General features: G+C 52.6%; 6 protein-coding genes across 6 annotated transcripts; 4 read left to right on the top strand and 2 right to left on the bottom strand.

The window, feature by feature from the left end:
• Positions 1-1,125: 1,125 nt before the first annotated feature.
• On the top strand, positions 1,126-2,289 carry CTRU02_213968 (inosine uridine-preferring nucleoside hydrolase; the record flags this gene model as incomplete). The annotated part of the gene is made up of 2 exons (XM_036724523.1): positions 1,126-1,226; positions 1,299-2,289. The coding sequence occupies 2 exons, from the start codon at positions 1,126-1,128 to the stop codon at positions 2,287-2,289; spliced, it is 1,092 nt and encodes a 363-aa protein (XP_036583642.1).
• Positions 2,290-2,330: 41 nt separating this feature from the next.
• Positions 2,331-3,029, bottom strand: CTRU02_213969 (uncharacterized protein; the record flags this gene model as incomplete). Its single annotated transcript, XM_036724524.1, has 2 exons — positions 2,331-2,572; positions 2,627-3,029. The coding sequence occupies 2 exons, from the start codon at positions 3,027-3,029 to the stop codon at positions 2,331-2,333; spliced, it is 645 nt and encodes a 214-aa protein (XP_036583643.1).
• Positions 3,030-6,969: 3,940 nt separating this feature from the next.
• On the top strand, positions 6,970-7,946 carry CTRU02_213970 (gpi anchored protein; the record flags this gene model as incomplete). The annotated part of the gene is made up of 3 exons (XM_070206159.1): positions 6,970-7,183; positions 7,232-7,303; positions 7,375-7,946. The coding sequence occupies 3 exons, from the start codon at positions 6,970-6,972 to the stop codon at positions 7,944-7,946; spliced, it is 858 nt and encodes a 285-aa protein (XP_070060191.1).
• A 595-nt stretch (positions 7,947-8,541) lies between these two features.
• On the top strand, positions 8,542-11,578 carry CTRU02_213972 (DNA ligase I; the record flags this gene model as incomplete). Its single annotated transcript, XM_036724527.1, has 2 exons — positions 8,542-8,645; positions 8,689-11,578. The coding sequence occupies 2 exons, from the start codon at positions 8,542-8,544 to the stop codon at positions 11,576-11,578; spliced, it is 2,994 nt and encodes a 997-aa protein (XP_036583645.1).
• Positions 11,579-11,775: 197 nt separating this feature from the next.
• On the bottom strand, positions 11,776-12,618 carry CTRU02_213971 (uracil phosphoribosyltransferase; the record flags this gene model as incomplete). Its single annotated transcript, XM_036724526.1, has 3 exons — positions 11,776-12,182; positions 12,265-12,364; positions 12,436-12,618. 3 exons carry the CDS (start codon positions 12,616-12,618, stop codon positions 11,776-11,778), a joined length of 690 nt encoding a protein of 229 aa, XP_036583646.1.
• An 850-nt stretch (positions 12,619-13,468) lies between these two features.
• CTRU02_213973 (CrcB-like protein) lies at positions 13,469-15,148 on the top strand (the record flags this gene model as incomplete). Its single annotated transcript, XM_036724528.1, has 1 exon — positions 13,469-15,148. One exon carries the CDS (start codon positions 13,469-13,471, stop codon positions 15,146-15,148), a length of 1,680 nt encoding a protein of 559 aa, XP_036583647.1.
• Between the last annotated feature and the right edge of the window lie 14 nt (positions 15,149-15,162).

Genomic DNA, 15,162 nt, shown 5'->3' on the forward strand with positions numbered 1-15,162 from the left:
CAAGTTCTCCAGGTCGCCTTGTTTCTTCGCGTCGTACTCAGCTAGAATGGCGCAATCCGGACGGTAAGCAAGCTTTATGGCTGTTGATTGGTTTCGCTGGCCCTAAGGTGGTCGGAACACATGCCGATCTGCACTCTGTTTCTGCACCATCTCTGGGAGGGAGGGGAGGGAGAGGGGTCCTAGCGAGCAAATGTGTGGGGGGATCTGACTATATCCAGGGAGATTTTCTCTGTCTCATCCGATTTGAGGCAGCTTTTGTCACGTTCCAGCGCCATGGGCGACAGGGAGTATCGTCTGTTGCGTCATGGATGCGTTCTTCAAGGGGGGTCGATGCAGACGGCTGCTTCTCGGTGAGCTGCAGAGTGCTGAATAAACGTCGGCCTTTCCGAGAAGCTGTAGAATAGTAGAGATAAGATGTCACTTTGTGGGAGCTAAGCTAGGCTGGCTAGCTGGAGATTGACTGGGACAAACGTGGTGGCGCGATGATGTGGTGGTGTGGTGGTGGAACAACGTTGGCATAGAAAAGTTCCAAAGACCTGACAATTGATGGTCCACTATGTTTCGTTCACCCTTGCCGTTGCAGAGCCACTGCGCCTGCTTTGTCCAGAGGAGACAAACGCACAGGTTCCCGCCTCCGGATCAGGCCCACAGCGGTTGTTCAGTGGGGCCGATCAGCGATTGTGTCCACTGAAGCCTCCAAATATCCCGCACGAGCCTCAATTCCAGCCTCTTCAGGCCAAGCACATGTCTCGATAGACTGGTGATTATAGACAATTTTACCATGTAATTGTTGCAAAAGTGCAACAAAATTGAGACAAATGTCACTCTCATTTAACATATATCTTTCTGGGGAAAATGAGGGAGATTGGACTGCTAGGTAGCTTGCTACATCCATCTCCCAATTCTGAGCCCCTCAATTCGATTCTGACAGCTGCCATCAGCTGTAACACTCCCAGTCAGTGTCATCATCATCCCCTCATAAACATCAACAGAGACCCCACCAGGTAAGAAGAATGAGAATCGGATGATGACTGGGGGTTCGATGGCACAACAATGGTTTGGCCGAGACACTGGATCGTTTAATCGGCCTTATCATCTCAAGATCTAATCTTGGCAATAGTTACAATGTTTAACAGAGTGGCATGGTTCTTCATTCTTGGCCTCTCTATTGTCGCTGCGGCCCGCAAGAATTTGATCGTTGACACAGACTTGTTCAGCGACTGCGAGTAAGAATAACTTCAATGCACTGATTTCGATATGAGTTTAAATTTTCTATAGGCCCGGCTGATCTTGTACAGTGACGCAGGTGCACTTCTCCTCGCCGCAACTTCGCCTGAAGTGAACCTGCTCGGAGTCAATATCAACTCCCAGTCGTCATACTCGGTCCTAGCCGCTTCTGCCATCCTCAATCATTACGAACATTCCCATGTTCCCATAGGCGCTCGGCGTCCTTTGAATGATGTTCCTTTCTTCGACAACTGGACTAAGTTACTAGGGGAGTTCGCCAGCAAGCTTGCAACACACTGGCCCAGAAGCCTTTCTACTGCAGACGAAGCCTGGGGTCCTGTCGAACTCTATCGGAAGCTTCTAGCCGAGGCCGAAGATGGATCTGTGACGATTGTGTCAATTGGCTTTCTCCACAACTTGTCGGGTCTTCTCAACTCAACAGCAGACGCCTATTCCAGTCTCACTGGGCCTCAATTAGTAGAGGCCAAGGTGAAGGAACTCGTAGTTATGGGGGGTGATTATCCGACAGGGTACGAGTTCAACTTTTGGGGAGACAACCCATATACGGCAGCACATGTGATACACAATTGGAAAGGGTCCATTGTTTACGCCGGGTTTCAACTTGGCGGTTCAGTTTATTCCGGAGGGCCGCTCATGGCCGACGGCCCGAAAACAGATCCTGTGCGCGCGGCGTACATTCTTTACTCATATTACCAGCCACGATGGTCATTCGATCCCATCGCCATGCTATACGCCATCAAGGGCTTGGGCAATCACTTCAAATTTGGAAATGATAATGGATACAACACTATCAAACTTGACGGGGAAGGTAGCGTTGGCCGCAACGAATGGGTTTTTGACGAAAAGGTCTCGAGCCAGCACTGGCTTAACCCAACCGTCGCGTACTCGGAGCTTGCTGAGACGCTTGATAGTCTCTATCTAAAGGGTGCAAGGTCTTCAAAGAGGAGTTCCGATCCTCTCGACAAACTTCCAAAGTTTGGCAATTGCAAACCAGAGGACGTGGACGTGACAGAACCTCCCCAAGAGAGATCTGAGTTGTGATGGATGATATGCAAACATGGCTTGACATCCGAAATTCACATTTATACTTTTCTGATCATAGCCCGCGAACAAATCACTTTCGGGACTCCAAACGGTGTGAAGTCGGTTTCAGTCTCGTCCACAACCACAAATCCACATTTCTGATACAAAGAAAGCCCGTCTGACGAAGACAGAAGAAAAGCAGGAAGATTCAATCTCGCCGCCTCATCCAGACCCCACTGAACCATTCGTGTTCCGATGCCTTGTCGCTGGTAATCGGGGTGAGTAATCAGAGGCTGGAGATCTACGGATGTTAGCAAAGATGAACATATCCACGTGGATGATGCGCAGTCCTCACAAACACAACTTTTGCCCATCATCACGCGTTCCTTCAACTTATCCATGCCCCCAAAGAACTTCCCGCATGCTTCCGCGTTGCATCCAACACCCCACTGCCGCTGCGGTGAAGGCGGCATTCCATCCGTCCACACATGCCACTTTGCAAACCCGACAATAGCCTCTTCGCAAGATAGCTCCGTGTCAACGGCCTTGATAAAATGGGCGCTCGGGTCCTCCCTCATTATCTTGGCCATCAATGCGGCCCTACGGGCGGTTGGGGCATCTTCTTCGACGGCCGAAGACGGAGGAAACAGGATTCTCTGAATGTCGCCTTCACTGCTGCTGGCCCCGAAAGCTGCCTTGTCCAACTGTGCGAATCGCCGACAGTCGGCTTCGACAGCAGGGACGATTTCAATGGTCATGACTTGGAACTTTTAGGTTTATTTTGATTATAACGTAGCGGACTTTGTATTGTCTGGAGTTGATCATGAACATGGGGCCTGAATGAGGGGGTTGCATTATCAACTGTGATTCCTAATTCTTGGATGACTCATCCGGAGAGAAGCGTCAAGTTCCATGTAAGCAAGGAGGATTTATCCTCCGCATCTATTACAGGTGTTGCAAATAAGCCTTTCATATTAGGGTGACGAATGTGTTGATATGGGGATTAAGTCTATGTCACGTTTGTTCAAAACTGCAGCTACCAGTTGTGGATCGATCGTTCAGTTGTGAGGAAGTCAATTTGAGCAACAAAGTCATGTTATCTATGCCATCCCTACTAAAGCCGTGATTATATAGTGCATTTACAGAAATGACTCAATTCTACTATTTTCTGCTATGAATTCGTTTTTATCAAAGAATCTCTTTCTAGTCAAAATCCCATTGACTGATATAAGGCAACAAGTACATTGATTTCACTTACCTGGTACGTACTCCTCAAGGCAGGAATAGAAAATGGTGGATCATCAACATCCATGTTTCTCAGCTGCATTTAGTACAGATTGAGTAGCCCCGTTACTTGCTGGTGTATTCTTCACACTCAGAATCTTTCTACAACTTAAGTACCTCCGAATTGAAGCACGTAACTGGGCACGAAGAGCCTTGGCTGTCTCCTGAGAGGCCAGTTCCTCTTGCGGGTGTATACAAATCAACTTGAACAGCTTGTGGGATAATAACCATTCAAAGAAGCTGTGGGCCAGGGCTGGGGAAGAACGAAAAGCCAAGTAGAACCAAGACTCATCATGCGGCATGATGAAAGTTCGGGTACAGTCACGCAAGGGCAGACAAGTGAAGGTTGTGGCTATTACAGGCCGGTTGTTCGGCTGAGGAGATACCGAACTTGATGAGAGGTTTTCTTTCCATCCGAGAAAGTTACTGCCGGAAGCTGAATCCATCCAGTAACAGATCCAGTATTCATACATGACTAACACCTGCAAGGTCATCAATATAAGCCGGACACAGTATTCGCCAACAGTTTCGTGTGCCAAGACCAATTAACCATGGCGTGACTATGTATTGCATGAACATAAATTAACGGAAAATTCTTCAACGCCAACAGATGAGTTGACTTTTAGAATTCAGAAGACGTCGGGGAGTATTATACCAGGCTAACCAAGCCCTTCGTCATCCGGGACATTCCGCCTCCCGCGGGCAGCCTGAGGGAATTTCACACCACCATAACGGCTATTTCGGATACTTTTGTGGCGAACTCGTTTCGTTCCAGTGGCCTTCGGAGTACGAGAACGTGACTACTAGCTGTTGGCTCATCGCATCTCCCCCACCGTTTCCCTGTTTCCAAGCTTCCGTGTTTCCACAATATTCAATAGCAAGTTGTCAAATTTAGCCCGTGCCGTTCTCGTGGACACCGCCCAGATTTACCTCAAATCCTGTTTCCTCAAGCCAAACGATTTCGATTGCCGTCAATACTGCGATGGACTCCAGGCAGTGTAAGTGGCATGAAAGATATTAACCCTTACAGCGAGACCTTTTACAAAGCGGCGCATCAATGTTGTATTGATACAACCCAACGGTGCGGGACGAGGGCAGTGCCGCCAGGGGCGCGATTTTCAAAACCGAGCCTGGGCAATCAGAGGAGAAAGATCACGATGCTTATGGGAATCTTATCAATCTAATCCACGCCGTGGCAACGCCAAGTCTCTCTGTCTTTGAGTGTGGCCCAGGACATCCCCTGTATGGGATCACGAGAGGACAGGCCCCCGGGCCAGGGCCGCCAGACCAAGTTGCAAAAGTTCCCCAAAAGGAACCTTGCTCGTGGAAGTCCGGAGGTACGAAGGCATGTTTGTTGTCAATGTGTTGGCGGGCTATCCGCTTCCAGGCACCAGGGCTAGGCTTGCCTATTAGTGAATATTTTGATGGACAATAGGCAATCCATTGAAGGATACGTTACTTACCGCCATTGCCATCCCGACTGGAACGCTTGAGCGGTGTAAAACAGACGATTTGTGTTTGGGCTCATCACTTGGGAGTGCCACGTATCTCGCTGGGTTCTTCAGCAGCAACTCCATACTAGAAAGTCAAAACACATTTACGACATTATCGGAGACTGAAGGTCACTTGTATGCCATATGAAGATTATTGCGCTTGAGGCAATTGTTAGGTAAAGAATTGTACATCGCAGAGGATGAGGTTTGAAAAACGACAGTGATCAATAAGCCAGCAAGGATGGAAAACCAGTCATAGCACAGACCAAGAGTTTCACAGGCGTTGGCCAGGCCGGGAACCCGAAGTAGGGCACACGACCGCTCGTGTGCCGAGAGATCCATAAGTGATGTTGCCTTGGAGGGAAGTGAGTTCCACCACTAGTGTGTGACTGGCACTGGGCATCAGTGCAGGCATTGTCACACTCCGAACCTGGACAACAGAGGCGCTCGAGGCAGACACAATTGGATAGACCTGGCATGAAGAGACCAGGGGGCGGCAGTGGGGCGTTGGATTTTGCCTTTTCGAGGGCTGAAGCCTTGCAGTTAAGGTATTTCGAACATACGAGTGTGCTCGCCCAATGAATTAGGACGGCTTGGGCCCGGCCATTGGGTCTGTTGTTCGCCCGCCTGTTCCTTTCGAATCGCCTAGGTACCGTTTAGTGAGCTTATCGCGCCGAGTCTCGTCTCAGGCCTGAACCGTCTGAATGCCTGCAAATACTCCCGCTGAATGGTGCCGATGTGAAGCCGAATCGAGTTCGGCTGAGCCTTTGCTGGTCGTCGATGATCCGTTTATCACATGCTGCCCAGGCCTCTTGGCCCGAAAGCAATGTGCTCTCCTCCACAAGATCGAAGACCTGATGCCATCATCCGATGGGATGAACTGGGGCTTCGGAAAGCCTGGACCGAGTTCGACCCAACGGCGTCTTTTGACTAATGGACTTCCATGGGGGGTGGTGGGCAACGGTTTACCCAATTTCCGGTCTCGCAGGACAAGACTGATGGAGTAGGTCAAGACTTTTTTATATTGCCGGGCTATCGCCGACATCGCGGCGAGCTGACCTCGGACGCCGACTTTAATCCTTAGGAACGCAATGATTCGTCGTTGGCACAAGAGTTGCTCGAAACGGGTTTTATCGCCAAGACAAAGTAAACTAGATTACTGATACCTCGTGCGGCGCCGTTTCCTTTTAGATCTCAACACGGAATCTCCCAAGAGTCAGGAAAACAAATTTTCAGTCAGGGTCGGGGCAAATACGAGAATGAGGATATTGAACCGAAAACAGAAGCTGGACTTTGGAAACGTGTGAAAATTGGGACCCCGGCCACCGCGCCGAGAGGCGCTAGTGATGCAGAGCTGATGTATGCGGCCAATGAATGGTAGGGGATCCATCTTATCAGATGATCAGATATGATGCGATTCCGCTCCTGTTGGAGCACCGACCAACCCTATCCAGGTTTCGCATGCGCCAATGTGCGGACCAAACAAGTAGTGGATACCGCCATGGGTGATTTCATCAGATAACTTTTTCAAGTGGGGAACCACACGACGGTGGGACTGTAGCAACACCTGCGAAGAGAACCGGGTCAGGGTCGTGATCGGTGCCAGGGGTTGGCGCCGGTTTGTCGGCTCAACTGAACTTGGCGGATCAATCCGCTGACGGGTTCGCTGCGCGCGCTCCTATCTGTTTCTCGGCATGGGAAGCGGTTGGCTGGCTCGGCGCCAACCTTGCGGCAGCGAAGGCGAGCATATATGGAGGGCCGAAGATCCTCTATCCCTTTGATTTGGACTTCTTCTCGTACAAGTTCATCTTGTGGTCATCTGAGCCTTGAACCTTGCTCACCACTTCTTCACACCTGAGACCTGATCTCCCCTTCTCAGACTCTTGTCAAGTCAATCTTCCCCAAGATTCATCCCGTCAAGATGGTTTCCGCCAAGTCAGTCGCTTTGTTCGGCAGCATGCTGCTGGGCAACGTCATTGCTGATGACAAGATGGGCCCGGCCGCCTTCCTCTGGCCCCCTGACCGTGAGTGGAGCGCCGACGCCGACAACAAGGCGCCTTGCGGATCCACCAAGGGCCCCGGTGTCCGCACCTCGTTCCCCCTCGGTAAGTTGAACATCAACCAGTCTTCGGACGGTACGCCTCGCCGGAAAGTAGAATCGTCGGACTAACTTTCATAACTAGTCAACGGCAAGCTCGCCCTTGTCACCCAGGACCACACCCGTGCTGTCCACCTGAGTGTCTCTTACGACAACGGTAAGCCATCTCACCCAGCAACACTCTCGTGCTCGTCTACTAGATATTCATGAGCTGACGACCGGCCATAGACCCGAAGTCCGCTTCCGACTTCGAGACCTTCATTGGTCCCAGCGACATCAGCAGCCTCGACCTCGGTCACACCTGTGTCACCGTGCCCTCCGCTCCCGCCGGCGTCACTGCCGGCTCCAACGCCACCTACCGCATGCTCTACGTCTCCAACTTCGACCAGGACGAGTCCAAGCGTGAGACCTTCTACGCCTGCTCTGACGTTACCTTTGTCGACGTCTTCACCGCCTCCATCCCCTGCTTCAACGCCACCGTCTCCGACCCCGACGTCGACATTGACAACACTGTCAACGTCACCACCACTGACGCCGGTGGCAACACCCCCCACACCGCCGCTGACTTCACTGCTGCCGGCGAGTCCAAGTCCTCCGGCCTCCCCCGCGCTACCATCGCCGGCGCTGTCGTCGGTTCCATTGCTGGTGTCTCTCTCCTTGGTCTTGCTGGTTTCTTCCTCTGGCGCCGCAAGTCCGCCAAGAAGAACGCCGTTACCGAGCCCATGCAGCAGCGCTGGGACGCCGAGAAGGCTGTCAGCGAGACTTCTTCTCAGCACAGCGGCCGCACTGGTCGCCAGTAAGCGCCTCCTCGCCGTGGCCAACTCCTAGTGTATCAGACGTCGTCTGCATACGCGAAACGATCAAATATTGAGGAAACTGTTTCTGCATCGCAGGATGAGATATGAAATGATTAATGTAGCTCATGAGTGTAGGAAACTGTTTAATCGAGAAAAGGAGCCCACCGGTTCTGGTTACCTCTTAAGTTCTGTCTAATTGCAATAAGGAGTGAGAAAACAAGGTGAATGTTTGTTTAAATGAATATTCTCATAGCATATTTCGCCATGTAGTTAAGAGATTTCAACGGCCGCGCTAGCTTGTGTTGCCCCACCTGTGCCCCTTTCCTGCTTTCTGCAACTCCAGGCAGCATCACCCAAGGCAACCAATCCACAGCTGAATGCCTAGCTGTCAGACCAGCGACATGCGACGGGAAACTTATAAGTGATGACGCGACCCAACGCGTCTAAACTTTTTTCCTTGGACATTGACGACTTTGCGATACATTAGACATTCATTTCCGTCAAAGTTAATAAAACTGTCTTTTTTTCTGGCTTTTTCTTCCCTCAACCCAGCCGTTATCCCCACATAGAGGCAATCGACGCATAACAGGTACGAACCATGAGCCAGCGCAAACGTCGGCAATCGCCCGATGAGGCTGCAATCAAGGAAGAAGAAAAGCAATATGTAGTGGGTGGAGTAACCCTTGAAGAACTCGATGAGAAGTAGGTAAACCCCTGTACCACTCCCGTTGCTCACAGGACGCAGGTATCCTAATCGCCCGCGCAACCACTCCCGGACAATGCGTTTCTCGGAGCTCTTCCAAAGTCTTTTCAACCCTCTTAACGAGAATAAGAAACAGCCTGCTGGAAGAGGACCTCCGCGTACGAAGAGAGGACCGCATGGTCCCACTAAGCTTTCACCCCAGGAGCAGAGACGCCACATCATCGAGCGCTTCATCTCGAGATGGCGGAATGAAGTAGGCAATGACATTTACCCGGCATTTCGGCTCATCCTTCCCGACAAGGATAGGGACCGTGGCGTTTACGGCTTGAAAGAGAACACCATTGGCAAGCTCCTGGTTAAGTTGATGAAGATCGACAAAAACTCGGAAGATGGCTACAATCTCCTTCACTGGAAGCTCCCTGGCCATACCACTGCGTCGCGGTTAGCGGGAGACTTTGCAGGGAGGTGCTTTGAGGTTCTGTCGAAGCGACCCATGCGAACTGAAGTGGGCGACATGACGATTGCCGAGGTCAATGAATTGCTAGATAAGCTTGCCGCCTCGGCGGGAGAGCTGGAGAATCTCGAGGTTTTTGAAGTCTTTTATGAACGCATGAATGCAGAAGAGCTCATGTGGTTGATCCGCATCATATTGAAGCAGATGAAGGTCGGTGCAACAGAGAGGACCTTACTAAACCTATGGCATCCGGACGGAGAGACACTCTTCAGTGTGTCTTCCAGCCTCAGACGTGTCTGCTGGGAGCTTTCTGATCCTCAGGTCCGGCTAGAGCAGGAGGATACCGGAGTTACTCTCATGGAATGTTTTCAGCCCCAGCTTGCACAGTTCCAGATGCCTTCCTCCTTCCAAAAGATGGTTGATTACCTGCGACCAACCGAAGATGACCCTGAGTTCTGGATTGAGGAGAAGCTGGATGGAGAGCGCATGCAGATGCACATGACGGAAGACTCAAGTGTCCCTGGGGGATTCCGGTTTTGCTTCTGGTCCCGAAAAGCCAAGGACTACACATATCTTTATGGTAACGGCCTCAAGGATGAAAAAGCTGCTCTGACGCGACATCTTGCAGGCGCCTTTGCGCTCGGGGTACGGAATGTTATTTTGGATGGCGAGATGATCACTTGGGACCCTGAAATCGATAAGATAATGCCTTTCGGAACTTTGAAGACGGCAGCTCTGGCAGAGCAGACCAATCCCTTCAACCAGAACGGTCCCCGGCCTCTCTACAGAGTATTCGACATCCTCCTGCTCAACGATCAACCGTTGACACAATACACTCTCCGAGACCGCCATCGCGCATTAGAAAAGGCCGTCAAGGGAGTTCACCGACGACTTGAGATCCATCAGTACGAATCTGCCACATCGCCGGACGCCATCGAGCCGCTACTGCGCAAGGTGGTTGCGGAGGCATCTGAAGGCTTAGTCCTGAAGAACCCGAGATCAATGTACCGACTCAATAGCCGCAACGACGATTGGCTAAAGGTTAAGCCGGAGTATATGACAGAGTTCGGAGAGTCGTTGGACTGTGTCGTTGTTGGCGGCTATTACGGCTCCGGACGTAGAGGCGGTGCGCTTTCGAGCTTCCTGTGCGGGCTACGCGTGACTGAGAATCACATCCAAGCAGGCGCAAACCCAGAGAAATGTTTCAGTTTCTTCAAAGTAGGCGGTGGTTTCAAGGCTGAAGACTACGCCGAGATTCGTCACCGGACAGATGGCAAATGGCATACGTGGGACTCGAAAAAGCCTCCAGTGGAGTACATCGAACTGGCTGGAGACAGCCGCCAATTCGAAAAGCCTGACGTATGGATCAGACCAAGAGACTCTTTCGTGCTCGAGGCAAAGGCGGCGAGCATCGGCTCTTCGGATCAATTCGCTCTCGGCTTCACTTTGCGATTTCCGCGCTTCCGCAGGCTGCGACCCGACAAAAGCTGGAACGATGGGCTTAGTGTGCAGGAATTCCAGGACCTTCGTAGGCGGGTGGAGGAAGAGGCAAAGGAGAAGACGATGAGCGTCGAGAACCGCAAACGAAGGGCGACGAAGCGCGTCAAGCGTGAGTTGACCATTGCAGGGACGGAGAACATTCCTGCGCAGTTCAAAGGGGAGACAACGAAGCTATTCGAAGGACTTGAATTCTGCATCTTGTCAGAGTCACTCAAGCCCTTCAAGAAGACCAAGGCACAGATCGAGACGTTGGTCAAGGAAAACGGCGGACACATTTCCCAGCGAGCGGTGGCCGGGTCTGGAATGACTCTCATAGCCGACAAGAACGTGGTCAAGGTTGCCAGTTTGGTGAAGGAGGGCCAAAAGGAGGGAGGTGTCAATATAATCCGGCCGATATGGTTACGGGACTGCCTCGCCCAGAACGACCCGTTCATTTTGCCATACGAAGAGAGGCACCTCCTGCATGCGACAGAGGCGATGAAGACGGTTGCTATCCAGAACACGGACATGTATGGCGACAGCTACGCTCGAGACATCAGCATTGATGAGCTGCGGGTGATCTTCAGGGATATGCCGAAAAAAGAACCTGACGCTGAACCATTCAACAAGGGGCACTTTTTGAACCAGCTGGAAGAGCGGGGTCACGGGATGGGTCGGCTGCAAGGGGCAATGTTCCACCGATGCATTGTGCATTTGTTCAACGCAACCAACAGCAGCGACGACGACGACATCGGACTGTTGAAGCTCAGGAACTACTTGTTGTTTGGCAGTGCTCGCTTGACTCCCGACGTCGAGGACGAAGAAGCCACGCACATTGTGATTGTCGGAAGCGGGGACAAACTGAAGGAGGCAGCAGAGTCATTGCGCAAGGAGGTCAGCACCCGCCGTAAGATCCCGTATATTGTTACGGGAAGCTGGGTTGAGGATTCCTGGAGTGAGAAGACGATGGTGGATGAAGAGAGATATACTCGTATCTAACACGGTAATGGGGGGCAAAGGTGGTATTTTCATACGTGGCATCCTCAAAAAGGAAGGGGGCTCTTATACCCGAACATATGCAATTACATTCAACTCCAGCATCCAGACCTTCTATGAATGCCATGACCTTATCCGTAAAACGACCCATAAGTAAGGCGCGCAAAGTCACTCTTCGCTCCAACACGTAATACCCCGGCTTATTTGCCAATAGTCAAGAATAAGCGGTCACCCACATCACCGACACCAGGCTTCAACATGCCATTTGGTGTTAATTCGGAGTCCACACCAGCAATCCAAATCTCCGTCGCATCCGCCCACTCCTGCGCAGCACGCTTGACACCCTCAGTAGCACCGATGACTGACATGACGATGATTCGCTTGACGCCCCATTCGCGTAGTGTCTGAATAGCGGCTGCGCAGGTACCACCGGTCGCGATGACGGGATCGAGAACGATGGCGAGACTGCTGACGTCCGGGTTAGAGCCGTCGGAGGAGATGTGGTGGGGGAGGTTGTTGTAGTATTCCACAGGCTCGAGAGTAGTCGGTTCGCGGTAGAGACCGAGGTGATGGACGGGCACAGGGCCGGGAAGGATAGTTTGTACGGCTTTAGAGAGGTTAATAAGACTTGCTTGGGGCCGTAGTAAAGGGGGGGGGGGGGGGGGGGGGGGGGGGGTGCCAAAACGTACCATCTACCATGCCGAGACCTGAACGCAGGATCGGGACGAGACAAAGGCGGGATGGAGAGATCTCGGTCGAGGTGAACTCGAAGCCTAGCGGGGTCGCATCCTATGGCGGTCAGTCCTGTACGGAGCTGGCAAGGGAAGTATCTACGCAGGGAGAGAGAGAGCACGACATACCTTGGGACCATCTGTCGCTTTAGTCGAGGCAGCGAGAGCTTCGCATGCCACAATGAGGCCGATTTCATGAATCAACGTCTTCACCTCCTTTGCCGGAGTCGACTTGGATCTCAATTGGGAGAGCTTCGCCCGCAGGCAAGGGTGCTGCGAGACGTGGACGTTGGGAGGAAGTTCCGGAGCCATGATTAAGTCTTGATATCTTGGTATTTGAAAGAGGAAACACACGAAGCAATTGCAAAGGAGAAAAAGACGTAAAGAAGTAGAGAAATAGAAGTTCAAAGACGAAGGACAGAAAGCAGCCCAAGAGAGAGGCTGGGGGGGAAACGAAGGAGGGGGGTTCGCGCCGGCTCAACGTCCGTCCCTTGTCCTCCTGATCAGCGCCGGTACCTTGAGTGGGGCATCTTGCATGCGGGAGGAGCTTCCCTGATAAGATAAGACGGTTTGGCGCCCGCTAGCTTAGCCCCCTCGTCAAAGGTAAACTCCGGGGTCCGGTAAGGTGTCGGAGGTCGCCGCCCTGCAGATGGATATGAGCTGCAGGGCTTGGAGGTGGATGGAGCTGTGTAGATAGGATCTGAGATTTTATAAACGTGTTCATTCTTGAAACGTTGTCCGTAGCTCTGGCCGTTTAACCGCGGAGAGAGAGATATCAGCCATGAACCCCGAAATCCACATGCTCTTAGTCACCGACCGGTGTACTCCGCCTTTCTCGGTGAGGGACCCCACTAATGACGCTATGGCCATCGGTGAAGCAATCCACATGCCGATGTAGCCGTCCAGCCCACATCTTCGCCGTCGCCGAGGGGCCGAAATTGTGACGTCCACACAGCAACGTCAAAGGCATTCCATCCACTCCAGATCCGGCTCCAGAACCCTTTTTTTCTCATTTCTCGCACATTGTTGGTAGAGATGAATCTCTCCTCAATAACATTTCCTCCCGACGGCTGAGGAGACTGCACGAGCAGAAGGGGAAAAAAAACACCGAATCTCACCATTTCGGCAGTCATGAATTGCTGCAGTACCACTGCCAGGCAGGATGGAAAGCGGCAACACTAGTGAACCGACGCGCGCACACGATCCTGAAACGGAGAATGATCGATTCGATGATAATACGGAAGAAGGACTCAGTCCCAGGCGGAGGAGCACGTTTGGCAGGATGACACCTGGGAACCGGTCAAGGAGGAGCAGCGTCTGGCAGGACGATGCGACGGAAGGATATGGCTTCATGCGGAGGGGCACATTTGGCAAGGTGATCTCTGGCAGCCGGTCAAGGAGGAGTAGTGTCCGACAGGAAGATTCGACGGAGGGACATGGCTTCATGCGGCGGGGCACGTTTGGCTTTAACCTGTTTAGCCGCTCGAGGAAGAACAGCGAGCAGCATGATGGCCCTACCAGACAAAACTCGACGGTTCATGATGGCGGCGGCGGCGTCAGTGAGGTGGTTGCCGATCCCGTTGGGGTTGCCGACCCCGTTGGTCAAAGCCCCGGCGAGACCCAGGCAGGCAATGAGAATGCCTTGGACAAGACACCTAGCCAGAGACAAGATGGACATGAGCCAACAAGCCGTGATATCGAGATGCAGGACGGACAGAACGGGACGGCTGAAACACCCCCTCATTCTGCGGTGCAGGTGTCCAAGGCCGCGACGGAGTTGTATACCCTATCGTACCTCGTCTTCTTCGCCATCTTTGGCACACTCGCTCGCCTAGGACTCCAAGCTCTAACGACGTATCCCGACGCACCTGTGTCGTTTGGGGTTCTATGGGCCAACGTTGGGGGTAGTTTAGTCATGGGCTTCTTGGCGGAAGACAGGAAGCTCTTCCGGTATGAATGGGGCACAGCGACGTACGACGAGGCTGTCAAACGGGCGCGTGGGCAGCGAGACTCCGAGGCAACCGCAGCGTCAGCGGTAGACCTTGCTGCAGCAAAAAAGGCACATTTGGCGACGAAGAAGACGATTCCGCTATACATTGGCCTTGCGACAGGCTTTTGCGGTTCCTTCACGTCTTTCTCTTCATTCATCCGCGACGTCTTTCTCGCCATGAGCAATGATCTTCCCGGCGCCGGTGGCGTGGTCCCTACGCCCCGCAACGGGGGATACTCCTTCATGGCCCTGTTAGCCGTTATAATCACAACCGTAAGCCTCTCACTCTCTGCGCTCTTTGTCGGCGGGCATCTCGCGGCCGCTCTCGAGCCGATCATCCCTTCTATCCCGTACCCGTTCAGTCGCAGAATTCTCGATCGCGCGGCAGTGCTGCTGGGTTGGGGTAGTTGGCTTGGCGCTATTTTCCTCTCCATCTGGCCGCCCCACGACGCCTGGCGCGGTCAGGCCGTTTTCTCACTAGTGTTCGCGCCGCTGGGCTGTCTGGCAAGGTTCTATGTGAGCCTCTGGCTCAACTCGCGCATTACGACGTTTCCCTTGGGTACTTTTACCGTCAATATCGCCGGCGTCGCCGTGCTCGGCATGTGCTGGGACCTAGGGCACGCGGGTATCGGCGGCCTTGTGGGGTGTCAAGTGCTACAGGGTGTCGAGGATGGTTTCTGCGGGTGCTTGACTACGGTATCGACGTGGGTTGCGGAGCTGGCGGCATTGAGGAGGCGCCATGCGTATGTCTATGGTGCTGCCAGCGTTGTGGCTGGTTTCGCCATCATGGTTGTCATTATGGGTGGCCTTCGATGGTCGGACGGCTTTCAGCCATTGATGTGCATCCACTGATGCTCTGGTTCGAG

The sequence above is a fragment of the Colletotrichum truncatum genome (assembly GCF_014235925.2).
Source record: "Colletotrichum truncatum strain CMES1059 chromosome Unknown Contig_0010, whole genome shotgun sequence".
NCBI lineage: Eukaryota > Fungi > Ascomycota > Sordariomycetes > Glomerellales > Glomerellaceae > Colletotrichum > Colletotrichum truncatum.